The 20,083-nt window shown below is 38.2% G+C and overlaps 1 protein-coding gene across 10 annotated transcripts in view; it reads right to left on the minus strand.

The window, feature by feature from the left end:
• The window catches only part of LOC103180385 (R3H domain-containing protein 1), a 67,723-nt gene continuing 47,640 nt past the window's right edge, over positions 1-20,083 (minus strand). For 9 of the 10 annotated variants that reach the window (XM_042336541.1, XM_042336539.1, XM_007896204.2 and 6 more), the window contains 11 exons: positions 17,263-17,364; positions 15,761-16,003; positions 14,313-14,436; positions 11,762-11,916; positions 11,387-11,535; positions 10,407-10,510; positions 9,742-9,908; positions 4,336-4,480; positions 2,554-2,651; positions 2,272-2,356; positions 1-1,246 (listed from right to left, as the gene is read on the minus strand). In XM_042336541.1, the coding sequence (XP_042192475.1) occupies positions 909-1,246; positions 2,272-2,356; positions 2,554-2,651; positions 4,336-4,480; positions 9,742-9,908; positions 10,407-10,510; positions 11,387-11,535; positions 11,762-11,916; positions 14,313-14,436; positions 15,761-16,003; positions 17,263-17,364 (1,710 nt within the window). In that variant the 3' untranslated portion in view covers positions 1-908. The remainder of the gene's footprint in view (positions 1,247-2,271; positions 2,357-2,553; positions 2,652-4,335; positions 4,481-9,741; positions 9,909-10,406; positions 10,511-11,386; positions 11,536-11,761; positions 11,917-14,312; positions 14,437-15,760; positions 16,004-17,262; positions 17,365-20,083) is intronic. The other variant, XM_007896206.2, reaches the window with a different exon arrangement.

Below are 20,083 nucleotides of genomic sequence, written 5' to 3' on the forward strand. Positions count from 1 at the left end.
TTTATTTTTCTTGAACTGAAAAACTGAAAAAAGAAAAAAAAAAACTTGCATCAGCACACATTGTACAGCCTGGCGGTATTCACACACAAATGGAAAAAAAACAATAGGTTTGGATGTTAATATGTGCAATAATTCTGTCGCATCCAGTGATCCTCAATATTAGATGAACTTAAAACACTTAGAAACTTTATAACAAATGTCCAGCATTTAAAAAAAACACCACAAAGAAAAGGAACCTTGCAATCTGGGATTCAAAACAAATACAGGAATGTTCACACAGTTGATAAATTAAAGAACCATTTCAGTGAGTATGAATGTAAACTAAAATAGATTGGGGAAATTGTTTCAGATTCATCTAAGTTGGCAAATTGTTAAGTCTTTAGGTTGTATATGGAGGCATTGTATTCACATATTTTACTTTGTACATCAGGAGTAACTCAAGGTAGATAATGAAATAATTCCCACAACCTATTTCAGATCATTCCAATTTACTTTGTTTTCCTAACAGGGTCATATTTTGCTGGCTGTGCTGGGGTAAACCTGTGAAAATTAGTCATTATTGGCTATTATTGACATGAAACGGTTGCTGTACAATGAAGTTTTGGATTGGATTCAAGATTCACAAATATAAAACAAAAGGCTATAAAATTTGTGTTTTGGTTCAGCATTCTCTATACAAAGAAGCTGTTCTGTGATATGTTCAGATTCTTTGTTTGGACAACTGTGGAAACAAACTGGAAAACTCGTAGCCACTTTTTTTGCTGGATCACTGGTTTTCCTCAATTGCTCGATCATAAAACACGACAATCCAGGGGTCTGTATAAGTCAACAGAAACCCATTATACAAGCCCAATCGAGGAGAGAAAAAAAGATAAGTGGAAGAGACTGCAAGTCCAGTGCAGTATACACTACTGAGAACTAGCCCTTTCCATAATGTGAAAATCGTAGTGCTTCTTGCTTGTTCTCAGTTTGAATTTATTTATGGAGTTATTTTGTTTCATCAATGCATTCTGAGCAGCCAGTTTTGAAGGAAACATCGCTATGATTGTGTACATGGATGCCAAGTCACTGGAAGGTTTCAAGTGTTCTGTGTTTGCATTACTGTCGCCACCACCACAATGTGGAGGAGTGTCCCGCAGCCACCGGATCTTGGCATCAGCTTTAAAAAGTTCACTTAAAAGCTTATCAGCTTCTATACGACTAATGCCCTCTGGCAGATCAGTCACCTCCAGGACTCTGCCAACAACTGGAAACAAAGATAAAAGAAAATTGACTTTATGCAAACAAAAAAATTTAATAAAATACAACTGTTTTGGATTGTACCTGTCAAAATCATACTCTCCAGAATTAAGTAAGCCAGATGTGTCCCTCCAGGGAGAGAGTGCACACTCCATTCCAATAAGTTCTTGGGAATTTCCATGTATAGGTGGGATGCATTGAACTCTGTTTGATTACTCTTAAGCAGAGTGATGGGTTTCCAGATGCATCAGACACCCAGTTGACCAAAACATTTACTCTCAAAATCTTAATTTCTGGGCACTGGATGATATAACAAGTTATAAATAACTGTAATATGGACAGATATTCACGACTTCAATCTTGTGTTGTTGGAAGTACTCAAAGATTTGGAAAACTGTTACAAGAGTCAAGAAACATTTTTCTAACCTTTTAATGTGTGTTCCAGCCCAGTAACTTCTGTTCACAAAATGAAAGTCAACTATATTTAAAAAATTATATATAACAAACAAATTTTCTTGTATCCTTTGACACTAAAGATAGAGTGTATACATGTTTGAAACAATGCTCGTCCAACCAATGTGACAAGGCCCATTTTACATTCTACATTTTAGCTGAAAAAGCCTGAGTTTAAAGTTAATTTTCAGTCAGTGAAAGTGAGGAAGGAAAAAGTAAAATGAAAGATTTAAGTGTTTATTTTAGTTTATAAAATGATTCATTATATTTCAATAACTTCAATAGTACAATATTAACATGGAATAAGGCCAGTGAGACAGAATCAATTGAGATGCTTAAAGGGAGATTACATGGCTACTTAGGATGTAACAACATTAAAGGGAAGGGGAAATGCCGGGAAATTGAATGAAGTAATAAGGCTCGATGGGCTGAATGGTCTCCTCCTCCTCTTAAGGTCCTCGTGTTTAGTGTTTACAGGGTAACAACGCTCACAGAATCAGATTGCTGAGGAAAATAGGAATGGATCAGATTGGTTCATTGTTATTTTGATCTTTCCACCTTACACATTCAATGGCATACCTGGCTCCCCTCCACCAAGATCTGTTGATGATGCTTTCCTCGTTGGCCTTTTACCCCTTCCTCCATGCCGACTCACGTTGTGACCCTAAACAATTTAAAGCACAATACTAAATGAATGTAATAACATTAGATAAATGTAACATAATAAAAAAGTGTATTTTCAAATATAACAAGTTCTTACTTAAGCAAATCCTGGAAGTAATGGATAATTAAAAAGTCACAGAGATAGTTATATGCCATTTTATTTGGACCTTCTGATCTGGTCACAATTTCCTATCCTACCTGCTGTGTTGAGACAACATGTGGCCCATGGAGAGCTGTGGGACGGATTGTAGAGTTATACTGCAGTGGCTGGCCAAGCAAAGGGTAGCGTACATCTCCTTTAAAAGAAAGTATATTTTTCAAAGTTAAGAGTTATTTATTAATTAATTAACTGAATCAAAAATTGTGCCTCAGTGAACAAACAGAATTCAAAGCTTTGATTTTCTTGCTCCTCCAATCCTATTCCGCCACCCCAAAACAAAAATACAACTCTTCAACTTTATTAAGAAGATTTAAGAAATAATCCTTGCATTTGATATAGTGCCTTATAACATCAAAACATTTCAAAGTACTCCAGAGTTGCCCACCTCTGTCTGTACCTCACAACCAAAGCAGCCGAAACCTTCTTCCACACCTTTAATACTTCCCAGCTGGACTATTCCAATGTCCTCCTCACTGGTCTCCCCATTTCCACCATACACAAATTCAACACTCCACCGATGGAGATCATCCTCACAAAACTCTGTACTGCCATCACACCAGTCCTTGCTAGGCTCGGCCTTCTCCCAATTACCGAACAGACCAATTTCAAAACCCTCTCACTCGTTTTCAAATGCCTTCATGCCCTTGCACCTCCCTACCTATCCGATTTGCTTACACTCCACTGAAAGATTGTTGGCCAGGATGCTGGTAAATACAACCACAATGAGAGATCAAAGGTGCGGTCAAAGAGGTCTTAAGCACCTTGAAGGAGGGAGTGAAGGGACTACAGGATGGATTTGCAAGAGTGTGGGCAGAAAGGCTGAAAGCTCGACTGCTGATGGTGGGCGGTCAGGGCAGGGGACTTTGTCCCTATGTTTTATTGTTTATCATGACATTAAACAGGCTATCAGAAGCGTATTGATGTGGTATACTACCCATCTTAGGTTTAGTCTCCCTCATTCTTTTAAAAATATCTAAACTGGTTGTATTTGCATGTGGAAGATATTGTTGACATCCAATGGGGATAATAAACTAAGTACATAGTCCCTTCGAGATTATACATGTATGCAAAATAGTTCCAGGTCAGAAAGATAAAGAAAAACTACACCAATAGTATGTGAGCTTTCTCTGATTCTAATTTTGATATGTTTCAACATTCTTCCAAAAATAAATAATCCTTACATTTGATGTAGCGCCTTATCACGTCTTCGAGATGTCTCAAAGCAACTCACAGAATATACTGTAAAGTGAATTGACTGTATATTTTGTGGGCGAAATGCGGCAGCCAAATGCGAATAGCAGTGTCCTACAAACAGTCGAGGCTTTAGTGAACAAATTATTTATTTTATTATTTTTTGAAGGAGTTAACTTATTATTAATATTGTATGCAAGGCTGTATATTTCACAGCACTATGTGTAATCAGTCTTCAATGCATTTGAACAAGTTAACCTACTTGAACTCTACAGGCCGAGGGAGAAGTCACCTGAGAACTAAATCCCCATCAAGAAAGAAAAATCCTGAAATGCTGCACTTGATTTGCAATAGAAACAGTGAAAATCACCTGTCCAGACAGGGGATTGTTTGTTTTAAAAAGCGACATCGTCCCTAAATGATTTCCCGAGATGACAATTATCCTATCTGTATAATAAAGATGAATTAATGAAGAATTGAGAATTTTATTCTTTTTTCTTAATGAAAGCAGATTAATATAAATTTACTTCATTCTATTATTTTTCTCTGTGAAGTACATTGAATGATTTTACACAGGAAAATTGAAAGCTGTTCAACTAAACTTTGAGATAATTTTATGAAAGCCATACCTTGCCCAGGAACCATAGGTCTAGTAAATTGTGCCATTATTGGGAGCGGTGCTAATCCAGAGCGCACATTCTTTACTGTTGTCATTGGTAGTGGTGCTGGAGACTGGGCTGGTGATGTGGCAGCACTTCCCAGCTGTGGACTGCTCTGTTTAAACAAAGAATTAATATCAACTCGATTCAAGACAAGTTATTCTACACTTCTACAGTCGTCTTATTTCAAACTCAGATCTCTAATAGCTAAAGAATAACTTTAGAATAACTCTAATAACTATCTTAATACCATAGAATAATAAGTCAGGAAATTCTTGTCTGGGAGTCAGAATCAACCACAGCAACTTACCTTTATTTATATCCTCAAACATGAACAATGACAATTTAAATTTAGTGATGTTGGGAGGCTGTCTCAAAGTACTGCACATAGCTAACTGGGAGGGTGAGCCAGCTGGAGGGGGGGGGGGGGGGGGTTGGAAGGTGTCTTATAGTTCAAAGTAGAAAAAAAAATCTCCCCCGCAATCCCTCTCTGCTGCCCTGGAGCCCTGCCCTCCTCTCACTCTGGCCTATCTCCCGCTCTGACTTATCCTCCTGGCTCACTCTCCTCCACAACTCCCTCTCCACCACTGTTGATGCCCTTGCCCCTCTCACCTCCCAAACCGCCTCCTACTCATGAACTTCACCCTGGTACACCAGCCGTCAAACGCATCTGGCTCAAGTCTGACCTAACGGTCCACTGCAGATCTGGCTGGACCACATCAAAACGTACCGCTCTACCCTTGCTTCCGCCAAATCATCCTTCTACTTCAAGATAATCGATAATCTTGGAGGCGAAGGACAACCCCGAGCTCCTATTCTTCATCACCAACCGGCTCCTCCATCCACCCTCCCACGCCTCATCCATTCTCTCTTCAAGTTCTGACTGTGAGGAGATGCTGGATTTCTTCGAGTCCAAAATCAAGGGGATCCACTTAGCTGCCTCCATCCTCCCAACCGCCACCCCCTCCCCATTTCCTCCCAAACTCCGACCCCTACCCATCCCTCCCTCCACATTTTCAAACCTGCCTCCTCCTCCTCTCACATCGCCACCATATGCAGCAAGAAACACACCACCTGCTCCCTTGACCCCATCCCCACCCCTCTCCTTACCTCCCAACTTCATCTCCTCGCCCCTCTACTCTGACACCATCAATCTCTCCCTTTCATCTGGCACCATTCCCCTAAAAACAGCTACAATCATCCCATCCTGAAAAAATCTTCCCTGGACGCATCCCTACCTTCTAACTACCGGCCCAACCTCCTTTTTCTTTCGAAGGTCCTTAAAAGAATTGTTGCTTCCCAGCTTTACTCATTCCTCTCCTACCATTCCTTTCACAAGCACCTCCAATCAGGTTTCCGTGCTGCTCACAGCACAGAAACTGCTCTGGTCAAGGTGACAAACGACATTTTGTCCATCTGTGATCAGGGCTCCCTCTGCCTCTTCGTCCTCCTCAACCTCGCTGCTGCCTTCGATACCGTGGACTACTCCATCCTCCTCCACCACCTTTCCTCTCATTTCAACCTTCAAGATTCTGTCCTTGAATGGTTCAGGTCTTATCTCTCATGCCATTTCCAATTTGTCTCTGCCAACAGTTTCTCTTCCAGCCGCCGCACAGTCTTGTGTAGTGTTCCTCAGGGCTGTCCTCAGTCCCCTCCTCTTCAACCTCTACATGCTCCCTCTTTAGTGACATCATCCACAGACATGTGGTCAACTTCCACATGTACGAGGATGACACCCAACTCTAGCTCTCCGTCTCCTCCCTTGATTCCAGGATGACTGACTTGCTGATATAACAGGGATGGGCAATTGGCTGGCGGGCTACTTCACGAGTTTTGGTAAGCTTTGCGGGCCACACACATATAGATGCAAATGCTTAATATTAGCTCAAAATCACTTGTACACGCATAAAATAAAGTCTATATAATTGACATTCATTAAAATTAGGTTAAATAAAAACAATTCATTGAGCAGACATTTATTCGATATTTATTCATACTGATGAGAATGTGAGAGGCTCATTCAATGGGACAAATGAAAGAGCTGATGTGCATTAACCAGACAATTGAAGTTAGGCAGCATCTCCCTTCTTGCAATGCGGAGTACCACTGCAAGGTAGTCAGTCGTCACAGATCTATGTTTTGATTTATTGAATTTCATCACAGAAAATGTCTCCTCGCATATGTATGTTGATCCAAACAGCACAAGCATCCTCTGAGCATGAGCCTTTATTTTTGGAAAGATATATTCATTAAGAGAGGTGTAAAAACTGGGAAGCGGCACTGATTTGAATTGCTCTGCAAGCAATGGATCACATTGCAGGTCAATAAGCTCGAGTTGGAGGTCAAATGGGGCTTTGTTAACATCAAATGAGAAAGGTGAAGAGACCAAAGACAGGTCATTTTCGATCAAATTTAAATCCTGGAATCAGCGAGAAAATTCAGCATGTAAGGCAAGTACACTTTTTATGGCTTTGATTGGAAACAGTAATCTGCTGCAAAGTTGGAAAGTGGGTGAACAGCCTGTTTCCTATCTGATGCGATAAAATAAATAATTTTGTCATAAATGACTTGACACTCCAATACAAATCGTGCACAAAGGCGCCCTTCCGTTGCAGTTTTGAATTCAGTTCATTCATGTGGCCCATGATATCAACAGCAAATACGAAATCAGAGAGCCAATTTGCATCATTCAGTGTGGGAAATCCAAATCTTTTTGTTTCATGTCCAAAAATCAATCAATCTCTGTTCTCAGTTCCCACACTCTTTTCAAGACCTTTCCTAAACTAAGCCATCTTACATCCGTGTGATACAGAACATCTGTGCACTCGGATTCCAATTCTTGTTACAAATTGCCTGTGGTTTAATCCTCTTGCTTGAATGTAGTTGACCACTTTCGTAATTGTGTCCACAACATTTTAGAACACTCTTACAGAGGACCTCTTGGTGAATAATGCAGTGTAAAAAAATAATATGCCGTTCTGGATTTGTTTCTTTGACTTGATCTTGAATTCTTTTCAGTAACCCAACATTTTTGTCTGTCAAATTTGGGCTTCCATCGGTAGTCACATTCACCAATTTTTTCCCCTCCATTCCTGATTTTAAGATACACTTACTGCCTCCAAAAAGTCTTCTCTAGTTGTCGTATCTTTCATTGACTGGTTTGATGCTAATTCTTCTGTGAGCTCAAAATGTTTGGTGATACCTCGAACAACTGGCCTGTGTCTTTGACATCACAACTCTCATCAAGTGCCAGTGAAAAACATGCAAAATTGCTTACTTTATTTTGTAACTGCATACTGTTTTTATTTTCTTTATTTTTTAAATTTATTTTTATTTTATTTGTTTTATTTTCCACCCACACTGGTAAAAAAAATACTTAGAATTTCATTCTTTGTTGAATATTCAGCCTTCAGCGTCCACTTTCCGCTTCTTCGATAACTCATTTTGAATTAATGTCCTCTTCAGTGAAAAGTATTGCCGCGATGCCGGCGTACGTGTTTGAAAATTTGCCGATCTGTACATTTCTGATGTCAGCCTGATTCAACACTTAAGGGAGTGTGCGCACAACTAAGGCAGTGTGATTGGCTGATGTTCCCTGTCAGATTAAAACGCAAAATTTGTGCAACTTTCTGGGACTGAATGAACTATAATTTTTTCTATTGCTAGACAATGACGGGCCAGATAGAATCATTTGGCGGGCCAGATATGGCTCACAGACCGTCTTTTGCCCACCCCTGTGATAGACTGCTCTCTGTCTGACATCAAGACCTGGATGAGAGCCAACTTTCTACACCTGAATGTCAGCAAGACTGAAGCCCTCCTGATGGGCTCGTACCAGTGCCTCAGCACCTCAGGCACTGGCAGCATCAGCATCCACGGTTGCACACGCCACTTCACCAAGCCAGTTAGGAACCTGGGCGTCTTGTTCGACCCTCAACTGTCCTTTCTCCCCCATATCTGTGCCATGACCCGCTCTGCCTTTCCCCACCTCCACAACATTGCCCAACTCTGCCACTGCATCAACCCTCATGTGACCGAAACCCTCATACACGCATTCATCACTTCAACGCTCGACTACACGGCCTTGCAACCTCCTACTATCTCTGACCTGCTGACCCTCATCAACCTGTCCGCTCCTTCCATTCATCAGGCTCTGGCATGCTCCAGGTCTTCCGCTCAACCTGCCCTACCATCGGGGGCCGGGCTTTCAGCCTCTTTGCCCCCATTCTTTGGAACTCCATCCCACGATCCGTTCGCCTTGTTCCCTTTCTTGCCTCATTCAAGGCACGACTCAATACCTTCCTTTTTGACCGTGCCTTCAGCCACCCCCTACCCCCTTTGCATTCCCTCATCCCAACCCTGCCCACCCCTCCCACGCTCGGGTCCCGATACCTGACTGTTCCTCCTGACGTGAAATGCGCTTTACAAATGCAATTCTGTTATTGTTGTAGGATCTTAAGCCAGGTTTTTGAAAGCAGGAAGGGACGGGTGAAGGTGCAGGGATGGAGTTCTAGAAAGGAGAGGTAAAAAAACTGGAAGCTCGTCCACCATGGTGGGACAGAGCAGGCCGCCAAGACCCTCATCAATGCATTCATCACATCCAGGCTTGATTATGGTAACTCCCTGCTTGACAGTCTTCCCAACTCTTCCCTCCACAAGTTGCAAATTATTCAGAACTCTACAGCTCATGTCGTTTCCTGAACCAAGCTCCGTGAGCCTATCACCCCACGCTCGCCCAGCTCTACTGGCTCCCCATTCTCTAGAGTTCAAAAATTCTTATTCTCACTTTCAAAGCCCTCCATGGCCTTGCTCCTCCCGATCTCCGTGACCTGCTAAATCCATACTGATCTGTCCGCACCCTCCGCTCAGTGTACTTTGTCCTGTCCATGTCCCACCCCGGCCCGCCCCACCATCGGCAGTCGGGCCTTCAACCTTTCTACCCCCACCCATTGGTACTCTATCCCACATTCCCTTCATCTCATCTCCTACCTTGCCTCCTTCAAGATTCACCCCAAGACCCTCCTCTTTGACTGCACCTTTGATCACCCTCCTATCCCCACCCTCCCTGCCCTCCATCCTTCCTGATCCCAACCCCCATCTTGGGAGCAAATCCTTCATTGTCCAGTGCCTTGGGACATCCTCCTGAAGTAAAAGGTACTATACAAATGTAATTTGTTGTTGATATAAGTATAATCCTTGCAATCTTTTCTTTTAAAGTGAATAAATTGTTGAAAACAAATTTAAGCTATTCAAAAATTGGCTATACAGATATAAACCATAAGTTTTCCAATTCTACCTTACACAATAGAATACAACAAAAGTTATAAGATATCTCTTAACAATATTTACCAATTTAAAAGAAACCTTTTTGCATACCTGCGTGTTATTCTCTGGGTTACCAAGATCACTGGATTTCTGCAGCCTCTGGTCCATGGTGAAATATTTATTTTGTTTCCATTGAGGTGGAGAATGAGCCCGTGAATGAGGATTGTTGGGTATGCTAAGCTGCATCATAATCATTCCACTGCCATGGGGTGCTACAGCTAAAACAGAAAAAAGATACGGAACATACAGTATATTGAAGTTTCAATACATAATAATACTTGCATTTGATAATTGTACCTTATCACGTCTTCTAGATGTCTCGAAGTGCTTCACAGAATATACACTATAAAGTGAATTGACTATATTTTGTGGGTGAAATGCGGCAGCCAAATGCACACAGAAGTGTCCCACAAACAGTTGTGGAATGAACAACCAAATTATAATACAATAATCATAAAAAAAAGGCACTGAATTGTTGAAGAACAGAGCATGTCATGTTATGATGAAAGACCCGCAGAACTGAAAACAAATGATCCAATTTCTTAAAATTATAACAGATGTAAACATCTTAAAATGATGCTTACATTTGTTTCTGAAAATGATAACCTGATTTCAAAAGGGAACACATAAGTTTAAAATTCAACAACAAATTGAATACAATTTAAATTACATTGGATGCTTCTTAGGAAAAGAAAAAAACCTCATAATTTACTTACCTGGACATTGATGGCTTTGTAGCTGATGGGAGTTGCATGGGGAAGATGGTCTCGGGAATTGCATCTGGTCTGATCCTGGAGGCTGCAGGAAACCTACTGATGAACTTTAGAAAGATACAGATACTTAGAATGTGAAATTAACTGGGAAAACTCAGTACTGTTATCAAATCAAAACAAACAGGGGTAAAAATTCTGACATTCTGTTGCCCAGCAACAGCTCCAAGGGCATCTGCCTTACAAATGATAATATTTAAAAAATTAATATTCAACACTCAGTCGAGAGTCTATTGGACTACTAAAGAATGAATTGCACTGAGTTCTTTTGAGTAACGCAAATGGGCAAGCACATATAAATTTACCGTCCTTGTCTGAATCGCTCTACTGCTGGAAGCTATGACAAACATTAGCAGTATAAAAGTTGCATAGAGTTAATAGATGGTTATTACAAAAGAATATACACTATTGCAATACACAAACCTCAAACGTAAAAACAACCCATTTGAGGTTATAAGTTCACAGTAAAGAGAAGTGAAATGTTACGGATTTTCTGAAGTTAACAATAATATGCAGTTTTAACCGGTTAGACTCCAGCAGTACTCCAACACACACTTCACAAGCCTTGGTTCTTGCCAACCTGCGCCTAATACCTTCCGGAATTAGGTAAGCAGGATACATCTCTCCAAGGAGAGAGTGCACATTCCATTCCAACAATCTATCTCTGAAATTTCCATGGGTAGGTGGGATGCATGTAATTCTCAGTTTGGTTTGGATACGCTTAAGCATGGTGAAGGGTTTCTGCATGTGTCAAACACCCGGTTGACCAAAAAAAGTTAACAGTTTTTCTTTTAACAAAAATAAAGATGAGCTGTCTCAAGAACTAAATTTGTAGAAAATTCTGTAATTTCTGTATTAAATACAGAATTTTAAAGGGCTGCAAAAAAGTAGTTGTAAAAATATTAAATTCTGCTAAAAACACTGACCTCATATTCTGTTGAGCAGGTGAGATAACACTATAATAGACTGGCATTCCACCAGCAGGTAAAGCCCCTTGATTTGACTGACTGGGGATTAAAATTGGTTGTTGATAGGACTGCTGACTCATTCCCTGGGAGCCTTGAGTCATTGACACCTGAAATTTAAACAGGTAAAATAGTAATGCATATGTTCCAATGCTTGCATATGTAGATCCAAAAAACTAACATATTATGGATGAAATATAAAAATAGATTTTCTAACTATGAGTAAAACATTTTTTTTAACTATTCAAACATACACAAAAACTTTCTTCCCTGCACCTGTCCCCTAGCCCACCCAGGAGGTAGCTAAGGAAATATATCAAAAGGTGACGTTCATACCTGGTAAGACTGTATTGAAGGATACTGAACCATCATGCCTTGCATCTGATTCCCCATATTGCTAAGTTGGCCACTCACTATGTTTTGATTAGGCGGTTGCTGAACACCTATTAAACTCTGATAGTTTTGCTGACTCGACATCACAGTTTGAAAACCTGCAACAAAATAAGTTCAAATTTAGTTTCATGTTAAACTCATGAGAATACACATACATTACATTATGCAGACCAGTAAGACAATTCTAGGAATGAGCACATACACAATGCATATATTAGATAGGTACTTCAAAAGGAAAAATTTGCAGGGTTATGGAAAAAGAGCGGGGATGTGGGATTGATTGGGTGGTTCTTCCAAAGAGCCGGCGCAGGCGCGGTGAGCCAAATGGCTTCCTTCTGCCCTGTAATATTATATGATTCTATGATAACTGGGAAGCGGGAGGGCAGTGAGGGGTGTTTTTCAGGCTGTGTACATTTATGTTCTATTGCCCCCCAAAATTGATTGGATTTTTCATCTCGGAACTGTGAAATTACTTTTTTTGTTAAATTAAGGTTTTGTTGGTATCTACCGTGATGTATTTTTTGATTTTGCAAAACAAATCCATATTTTCATCCAGGTTTTTTTTAAATGATCAATTTCCCTCTCCTCCCCCACCTCAATTTCCCATGAGGTTTCCAATGACATTCTTCACTGAGATTTCTGCAACAATTACATTGTATAGAAGGCTATATAAAAAAAATCTCTGCGATTATCTTGTGCATCTTCATAGAATAATAATGATCCTTGCATGTGATATAGTGCCTTTTCGTGTCATTGAGAAGTCTCAAAGCACTTCACAGGATATGTTGTCAAGTGTTTTTCATTATGTAGAAATAAATGCAATTCCCAAATTATGTCTATTTAACTGTTAACTGTTACCAGAATTAAGAACCAAGTTCAGATTGCTGTTCTGGCAATTCATTTAGAAAGGTAATAATTTTAAACAAATAACTTTTCCCACTGAATCTTGAAGATGTTTAAATACGTTATAGAGAATTTAATGATATAATGCAACTTTCATCCTAAAAATGACACTTCTCAGTTTCAAGGACAAATGCAGAATTTTTTGCAGCAATTTCAAGGACAAATGCAGCATACAGAATTCTATTTATTGACCGTGTTATTTCAGAACGAGTGTTGCACAACCTCCTTGACAAAGATCACAAATCTCGAAATAGTCAAGGTTACAAATCGACAGACTGCTCTTTAGTCATACACTGCAATTTTCAAACGGAATTTTTACTATTTAAGTTATATTTTAATTAATATTTTAATAATTTTACTTAAATTAATATTTTATAGTGATGTATTTTGATAACATATAACTCCAATTGGTAAATCTTTACATGTAAAAATATCATGTTATACTTGTATTGCAAAATAATTCACTGGTATCAAATGCAATTTTCTTCTATTATACTCAGTTAAAATACATTTTATTTTTTTAACCATCCAATAAAAATCTAAAGGAAGAGGCTTGAAATAAATAAAAGTTTTCTGTTTCAATAGCAAAACCTCCCATTTTGCTTGTTAAAGTAAATGAAAATTGCTCTATTTTTCACAAAACAGTATGTAACTAAATTATGATGAACAATATTGACATTAATCTTATATTATTGAAACTGACAGGATACTCCACATGCATATTTCTCACTTATTTCATCACTACAAAGGAAATTACAATCAATTTCTCCACAAGAACTAGGGCAAAATAAATTGATAGCTTCAATCCTTTCCCACAGGTCATAAGCATTCTATTTTTAGAGTATTTAGCCAACTTAACGTGCAGAAAAAAAAACATCAATGTTTAGCAGATACAACCATTTCATCATTCTCCCACCATCCATTTCAAGGAAAAAACACCTGATCAATGCATAAGGATTATGAAAAACAATAAACCAGAAATATTGTTAAAAATAAAAGATTCAATGGAATATCACTAATTACAATACCTGATAGGTATGTAAGTAACATGTCAGATATTACCACCTAGGCTTGATACATTTACTTCATTAAAAAAAATGAAATTGGAAGAGGTTCAGTCAAGTCCTAATTGATAGCATAAACAATCCATCTAGGAATTTTCCCCCGGTAGCTTATGAAACAGCTGAAAAAGAGACCGGTTCACTGTGAGAAATGTAGTACTCTCAGTCAGTGCTCCGGCCCCGCATTCAACAGCTCACAGAAATGTTGATTTTAATTGAAATTCAGAATTCAAATTGACAGATGGATGAGAATTCACAGCAAAGAAATCACTAGCCAGCTTGCTCTTATATTTTGCACAAGAAGCTCTCAGAAAACACATTTTGTCACGAGTCTAAGCTACCTTTATAAACAAGTTGCTTTTTTTAAAAAAGCGTGAACATTTGTCTGAAGATGTTTATCACTGTATCTTGCTGATCTCTAAGTGCATTTGCATCCATTTAAAAAAAAATCCTGACATTATTAATTAGGAAAAAGTTTTTTTTTGAATACGGTAAAGTATTCACATTAGAAAGCACAAGCAGAAACCAACCTGTTTGTGGGGTAGGCTGTGCCAGTGGCTGGTTTTGCTGAGTGTTGTAAGAGAGAGGAGCAACAGGCCGATATTGGTGATTGGCATGGGGATACTGACCTGGAGCACAGTAACAACCAGACAGCTGAAAAAGAAAAAGGTTTTATTTAAAAGGTGTTACCTATTAATAATCTTTAGATAGCAAAGCTTTTGACAAAATATGAAGAATTAATTTCCAAATATACAATAAATTACACTTGCCTAATAAAAAATTCTTTGTTTTTCATATAGCACCTTACCACGTCTTCAAGTCGTCTCAAAGTGCTTCACAGAATATACTGTAAACTGAATTGACTGCATATTTTGTGGGTGAACCGCAGCAGCCAACTGTGCACTGTAGCGTCCCACAAACAGTCATGGATTGAAGTGACCAATTTATTATTTTTTTGAAGAAATTATTAGCCCCGAAAAAGCGATCCGCCGATCGACTAACAACCGGGTTCCTACTTACTGCTAAGTAAACAGAGGTGTTTAGAGTAAAGAAACTTGCCCAACATTTTGCCCTGCTGAGAATGGAACCCAGGTCTCTAGCTTGCGAGGTGAGTGCTCTAACCACTGAGCTACAGGACTCCACATGTCGGAAAGAAGTCCAAGGGTGCTGGACAGTCAGGAGTTTTTGGACCCGAGCTGGAAGTTGGGGTCAGGAGCGATGAAGGGCAGGAGGGTAACCAAATACGTGGTCAATATGTCACGCCCTTTATAGCCTCCATAAAATTGCACAATTATGTAATTATGCCAGTGGGCATATTGTTGAAAATCACCAATACATAAACTTACCACTGCAGTACATTAACTAGCTGTTCTTGAATAAGCTTATTTTCAACAAAAACAAATTTACCTTGGCACCCATCTATTTGGTTCATCTTATTTACCTTTCTGCAAGCTCCAAGTTAACATTTTGTCTGGATAGTTTTTCTATTTTTAAAATTAATACAAGGCAACCCCTTTATAATGTTGTCACAGTCATCTGGCTCCAATGTCTTAGGTCCTGTTATAAAGATGCATGATTGCATGGCTAACTTCCAAGGCATCAGGTTGCTATTAATGTCACTGGATGTGCATCGTGCATGCACAAGATGCACCACTAATGTCATTTCCTTCTGTGCTGAAACTTCTCCAATTGTATGTCAAGACTATCAAGACTATCAAGACTACAGTAGTCTATCAAGACTACTGTGAATTATGTACTTGAACATCTGCATAAAAGGGCAGAGTTCTATACCAAATGCAAGGATTATTATTTAAACAGAGTCCCAGGTATAAGTTATCTATCTGGTCTGCTAGTCAGCAAATTGAAGACAAGGACCTAAAGAGTCCAGAGGAATGTTAGAATTAGATAGCAACATACTTTAAAAAAATACATCCACTGTACTTTGAGAATACAATTACTTTGTTGTAATTTTCCTTACCTGCTGCAAAGGCTGCTGCACATAGCTCTGTGCCTGAAGTACTTGCTGATTAACAGGTGGGCCAGAGGCAGAATAGTTCGAAGCAGGAAGATGCTGTCCTGGAGATGCCATGATAAATCCAGGCTGCTGTGGAGGTTGAAGCACTACAGATGATGGAAACATGGCAGTATGGTGATCGGGAGCTTCAGTAGATAGCTGCCGTCCGAGGCCCATTTGGCTAAACTGGGCCCCCAGGCTGTCTTGCTGCATGGGAAATATAAATTTGCATTTAAAAAAATTAGTCTATAATATTCTCTCTTCAATTGGTCATTTTCTCTGCAAGCAATTAAAAAAGTATAAAAAAGTATGAATTGGCTCCATATTTTACTTACAATTACTAAATGGTATCAAGTTAAACCCAAACAGTACATCTTAATTAATAAATAGGTTCTGCCAAAAGACCCCAGTTGAAAGCTATTTTGTGTATAAATGTATTTAAGTACAATCACCTTTTATATAATTTATTTTTAAAAGTTTATCTAATGGTTTGCAACTATAATGATCACAGCCCCAATAGATGCTTAGTAATAAAGTAATCCATTCTCCAACAACCAATCAAGTGCTTTGGGATGCTCCCTTAGTGTGAGGTGGGCTATATAAATCCAAGCTGTTGCGAAAAATTTTCTTCTTGCCTCTCTTTTAACTATTCTAGCAACAATCCTTTTTTTGAGAGGAAACTTAAAAGAACTCAATTAAATCCCATCTTGACCTTATTGCAGTAAAAACAATTTTTCAAGTCAATTTTCATAACTATAATAATCCTTGCATTTGACATAGCGCCTTATCATGTCCTCGAGAAGTCTCAAAGCACTTCACAGAATATACTAAAGTGAAGTGATTGTATATTTTGTGAGCGAAACATGGCAGCCAATAACTTCTCTTTCAGGCATCACTCAGTTGAACATATTCTGTACCCTGTCTGAGACTGCTATCCTTTCTGTAATAGTGCACACAAAAAATTACAGTACTACACATGTAGGTAACCAGACTTAAAAATTTGACAATTTTCTTGATTTGATAAAGTTTCTCTCACCTCAAGGCTGTTTAATCCAGTATGATGGCACAACACCATAATGACACGAGATGGCCTCCATAGGGCACCAGTTTCAAGTAACATTGAGAATGTAGCAACTAGACGTTCAAATGTGCCATCAAGAAATATGCCATTTTTAACTGCAGATTTTTAAAAATCTTTAATGTGTGATTCATTGACTAAAAGCAGATCTTTTCGGTAATACTTAGAATTCAAAATGGATGAGAGCTTTTCTTTTTCAAAGCAGCACAGATTAAGATGAGCTAATTTTTAGAAAAGTTTAACAAAAAAAGTGTTCCGCTTAAATCAACTACTGCCAACAGAAAGACGCACAAAGCAAAATATACAAATAACAAGCAGACGTGAAAAGAAACACTTATTCACAAATTATAGAACTACAGAAAGATGAGAAAAGATTTAGTGTCAGTACCACAGTATATTGCTGGGAGGGTGAGACTGGCAGGAGTTGAGGAGGGCAAGATATCGCAGAGTACTGGATAGGCTGTGAAGAAGGCTGCAGAGCCCGAATTGGCTGAAGAAGCAACAGTTTGCATATGGTTAATTTAACAGACATTAAGCTCATAAAACCCAAGCCAACTTGCAGTAGAATAAGCATCAACATTCAATTTTTAATTTTGTACATTGTAAAAATAATTTGGTACATTAATCATAGTTGCTGCAAATGTCTCTATGATAAATTAATCAATTAAAATTATTCCTTTCAGTATATAATAATAAATAATAATCCTTGCATTTGATATAGCGCCTTATCACTTCTTCGAGACGTCTCAAAGCGCATCACAGAATATGAAGTGAATATGTAAAGTGAATTGACTGTATATTTTGTGGGTGAAACGCGGCACCCAATTGTGCACAGCAGTTTTCCACAAACAGTCGTGGATTGAGTGACCAAACTCTTTTTTATTTAATTTTTTTGAAGGGATTATTACTCCTGGAAAAGCAATCCGCTAATCAATGAACAACCGAGTTACTACTTACCGCGTTCTTATATGGGTCATGAAGTTCATTAAACGACATTCCAGTAATTAACTATTACTATACTGGAAGTAGCAGCTTAATTAAGCAGTGATGAGCACATGGAAAGTTATTGTAACTAAGGCTTAGCAAATGATTAAAACACAATTGAAACTTTCAGTCAGGCTGCATGTTGTCAATTACAGCCTGCCCTTGATAGATCCATTATTATTGTTCAATCGTCCCCCTCCAACATATTTACCTTCCAGATGACTAATTATTTCTCGAACATGAATTATACTATTTATATCGTTTACTAATGGTTAAATCCAGTAGAAATAAATCCCGCCAATTTTCACACATTTCAGCTTTCATAAATTAATTTTGACTATTCAAGTTTAAAAAACATAACAAACAGCCAAATTTTCATATACAAATGTAGCTCGCAGAAGATACTGTCCTAAATAATAAGCAAACCACTTTCAAAACAGTTCTGAAGACCGACTCTAGGTCAAGATCAATCCCGTTGCTATTAAATATTTCTGATTTTTCACACAATTCTTGTGCGACTATATACAATGATAGATTGTCTCGATTATTGTACATCTGCACAATAGACAAGTTTAGGTTAAACATTTTCTACACTTTAAATAACCTAGATTTTAAACTAGAGTTTAAATATTACCTAATATTTCTCAAATATTGTGCTACATAATTAGGGTGTATATTTGGGTCTTGTTCCCCACACTTAATTTCCATAAACAAATTTGCAAATCAATGAAAATATTCAAAAACGTTTTTGGTGTTCCAAGGGCTTCTATTAAGAAAGTAAATGAAAATGTTACTGGTTTACTAGATGTGTTGTATGGAATTACAATGAACATGTAACAGAATAACTTTTCAACCATTACGTGACATTTTAGTAATTATTAACTGAACCTTATATAAAAATCTATTTGGTCTAATGCAATTATGAAGTACACATAATCATGACTTGATTTACACCAATAATATTTTTAATATATGTATTCTGAGATGAAAAATGATTCAGACAGGTTAATACAATGGGAACTAAAACATAAAAACATCTACAACAGTTAGGAGTATTAATGCTCATTTATATCTGTTTGAGGATATTAAAAGAGAGAACTTGAATCAAAACATTTCACAGTGGTTGTTTCTAAGACTGGAAATTAAACTATATTCCAATTAACACCAATTACTGAAGAAAATGTATGATAGCAGATTTTCTCTTTCCTAATTGATTCTTCCCACCCTGAAGCCAAAGCCCTAACAAGTAGGGCCGTCCTAGCTGGACAAGCAGTGGGAAGCTTGTCAATGTGTGCGATGGCTAGCGGTGTGGTATTAACTGGTTAAACTCCAGCAATTCCTCAATACACATTCTGGGGTCCACAAGCCTTGGCTCCCATCATTTAGTATTGCCTAAATTTTCCAAGAGGAGATAAGCAGGGGGCATCCCTCTAAGGATTGTGTACTTGATATCAGACAAATTGAGACTATACCAATATGGAACTCTCAGCAGTTTGGTTTACTGATTCTTTAAACCATGGCGATGAGTTGTCATTTAGCTGACTGACAAAAAAGATTTCCTTATTGATTCTATGAACTATATTTATTGGGGAAGTATGTGAATATTCAAAGAACTAATTCTTTGAGACCATTTAATCTTTTTTAAAAGATGTACAGCATATGAATTACAGGCAGCATAACAGAACATTTGTAAATATTTCCTGTGTACCTTCTGTACTTATATCATTAATTAATAAATAAAAGGCAGCAAACTCTTAAAATTAATTTGGAACTATTTTTTAAACTTGATAAACAATATTTATAATTCACACAAAAGCTATCAAACATATTATACAATAGCTCCCATCCAGGATTAGAATTGGGCTGTGCTACATGTATACTTCACAAATATAAAATCAAAAACAAAGCAACCATAACATTTTTCAGGTGGTGGTCAGAAGAGCAGATGGACTTAAAAGGTTATGCACAGAATCAAGCTAAAAGCATCACTCGGGAAGGCAGTATGAGCAAGCTGGAGGCAGGAGTCAGAAACGGACTTAGGACTGTTTTCCGTTCCTCTTTAACCACTGAAAAAAACACCAGTGATTTTGGCACTGGGCAAAAACTCAAGGGAAAATCTTTCTCACATGTACAATAGTTTAGCATCTATCAACCCAGCTGCTTAAATGGCCTGCTAATTAAAACGTGGCTAAACAAAGTGAAATATTCAGTGCAAAATTAGGTAA

Source organism: Callorhinchus milii, unplaced genomic scaffold, assembly GCF_018977255.1.
Source record: "Callorhinchus milii isolate IMCB2004 unplaced genomic scaffold, IMCB_Cmil_1.0 Scaffold6, whole genome shotgun sequence".
Taxonomy (NCBI): Eukaryota; Metazoa; Chordata; class Chondrichthyes; order Chimaeriformes; family Callorhinchidae; genus Callorhinchus; species Callorhinchus milii.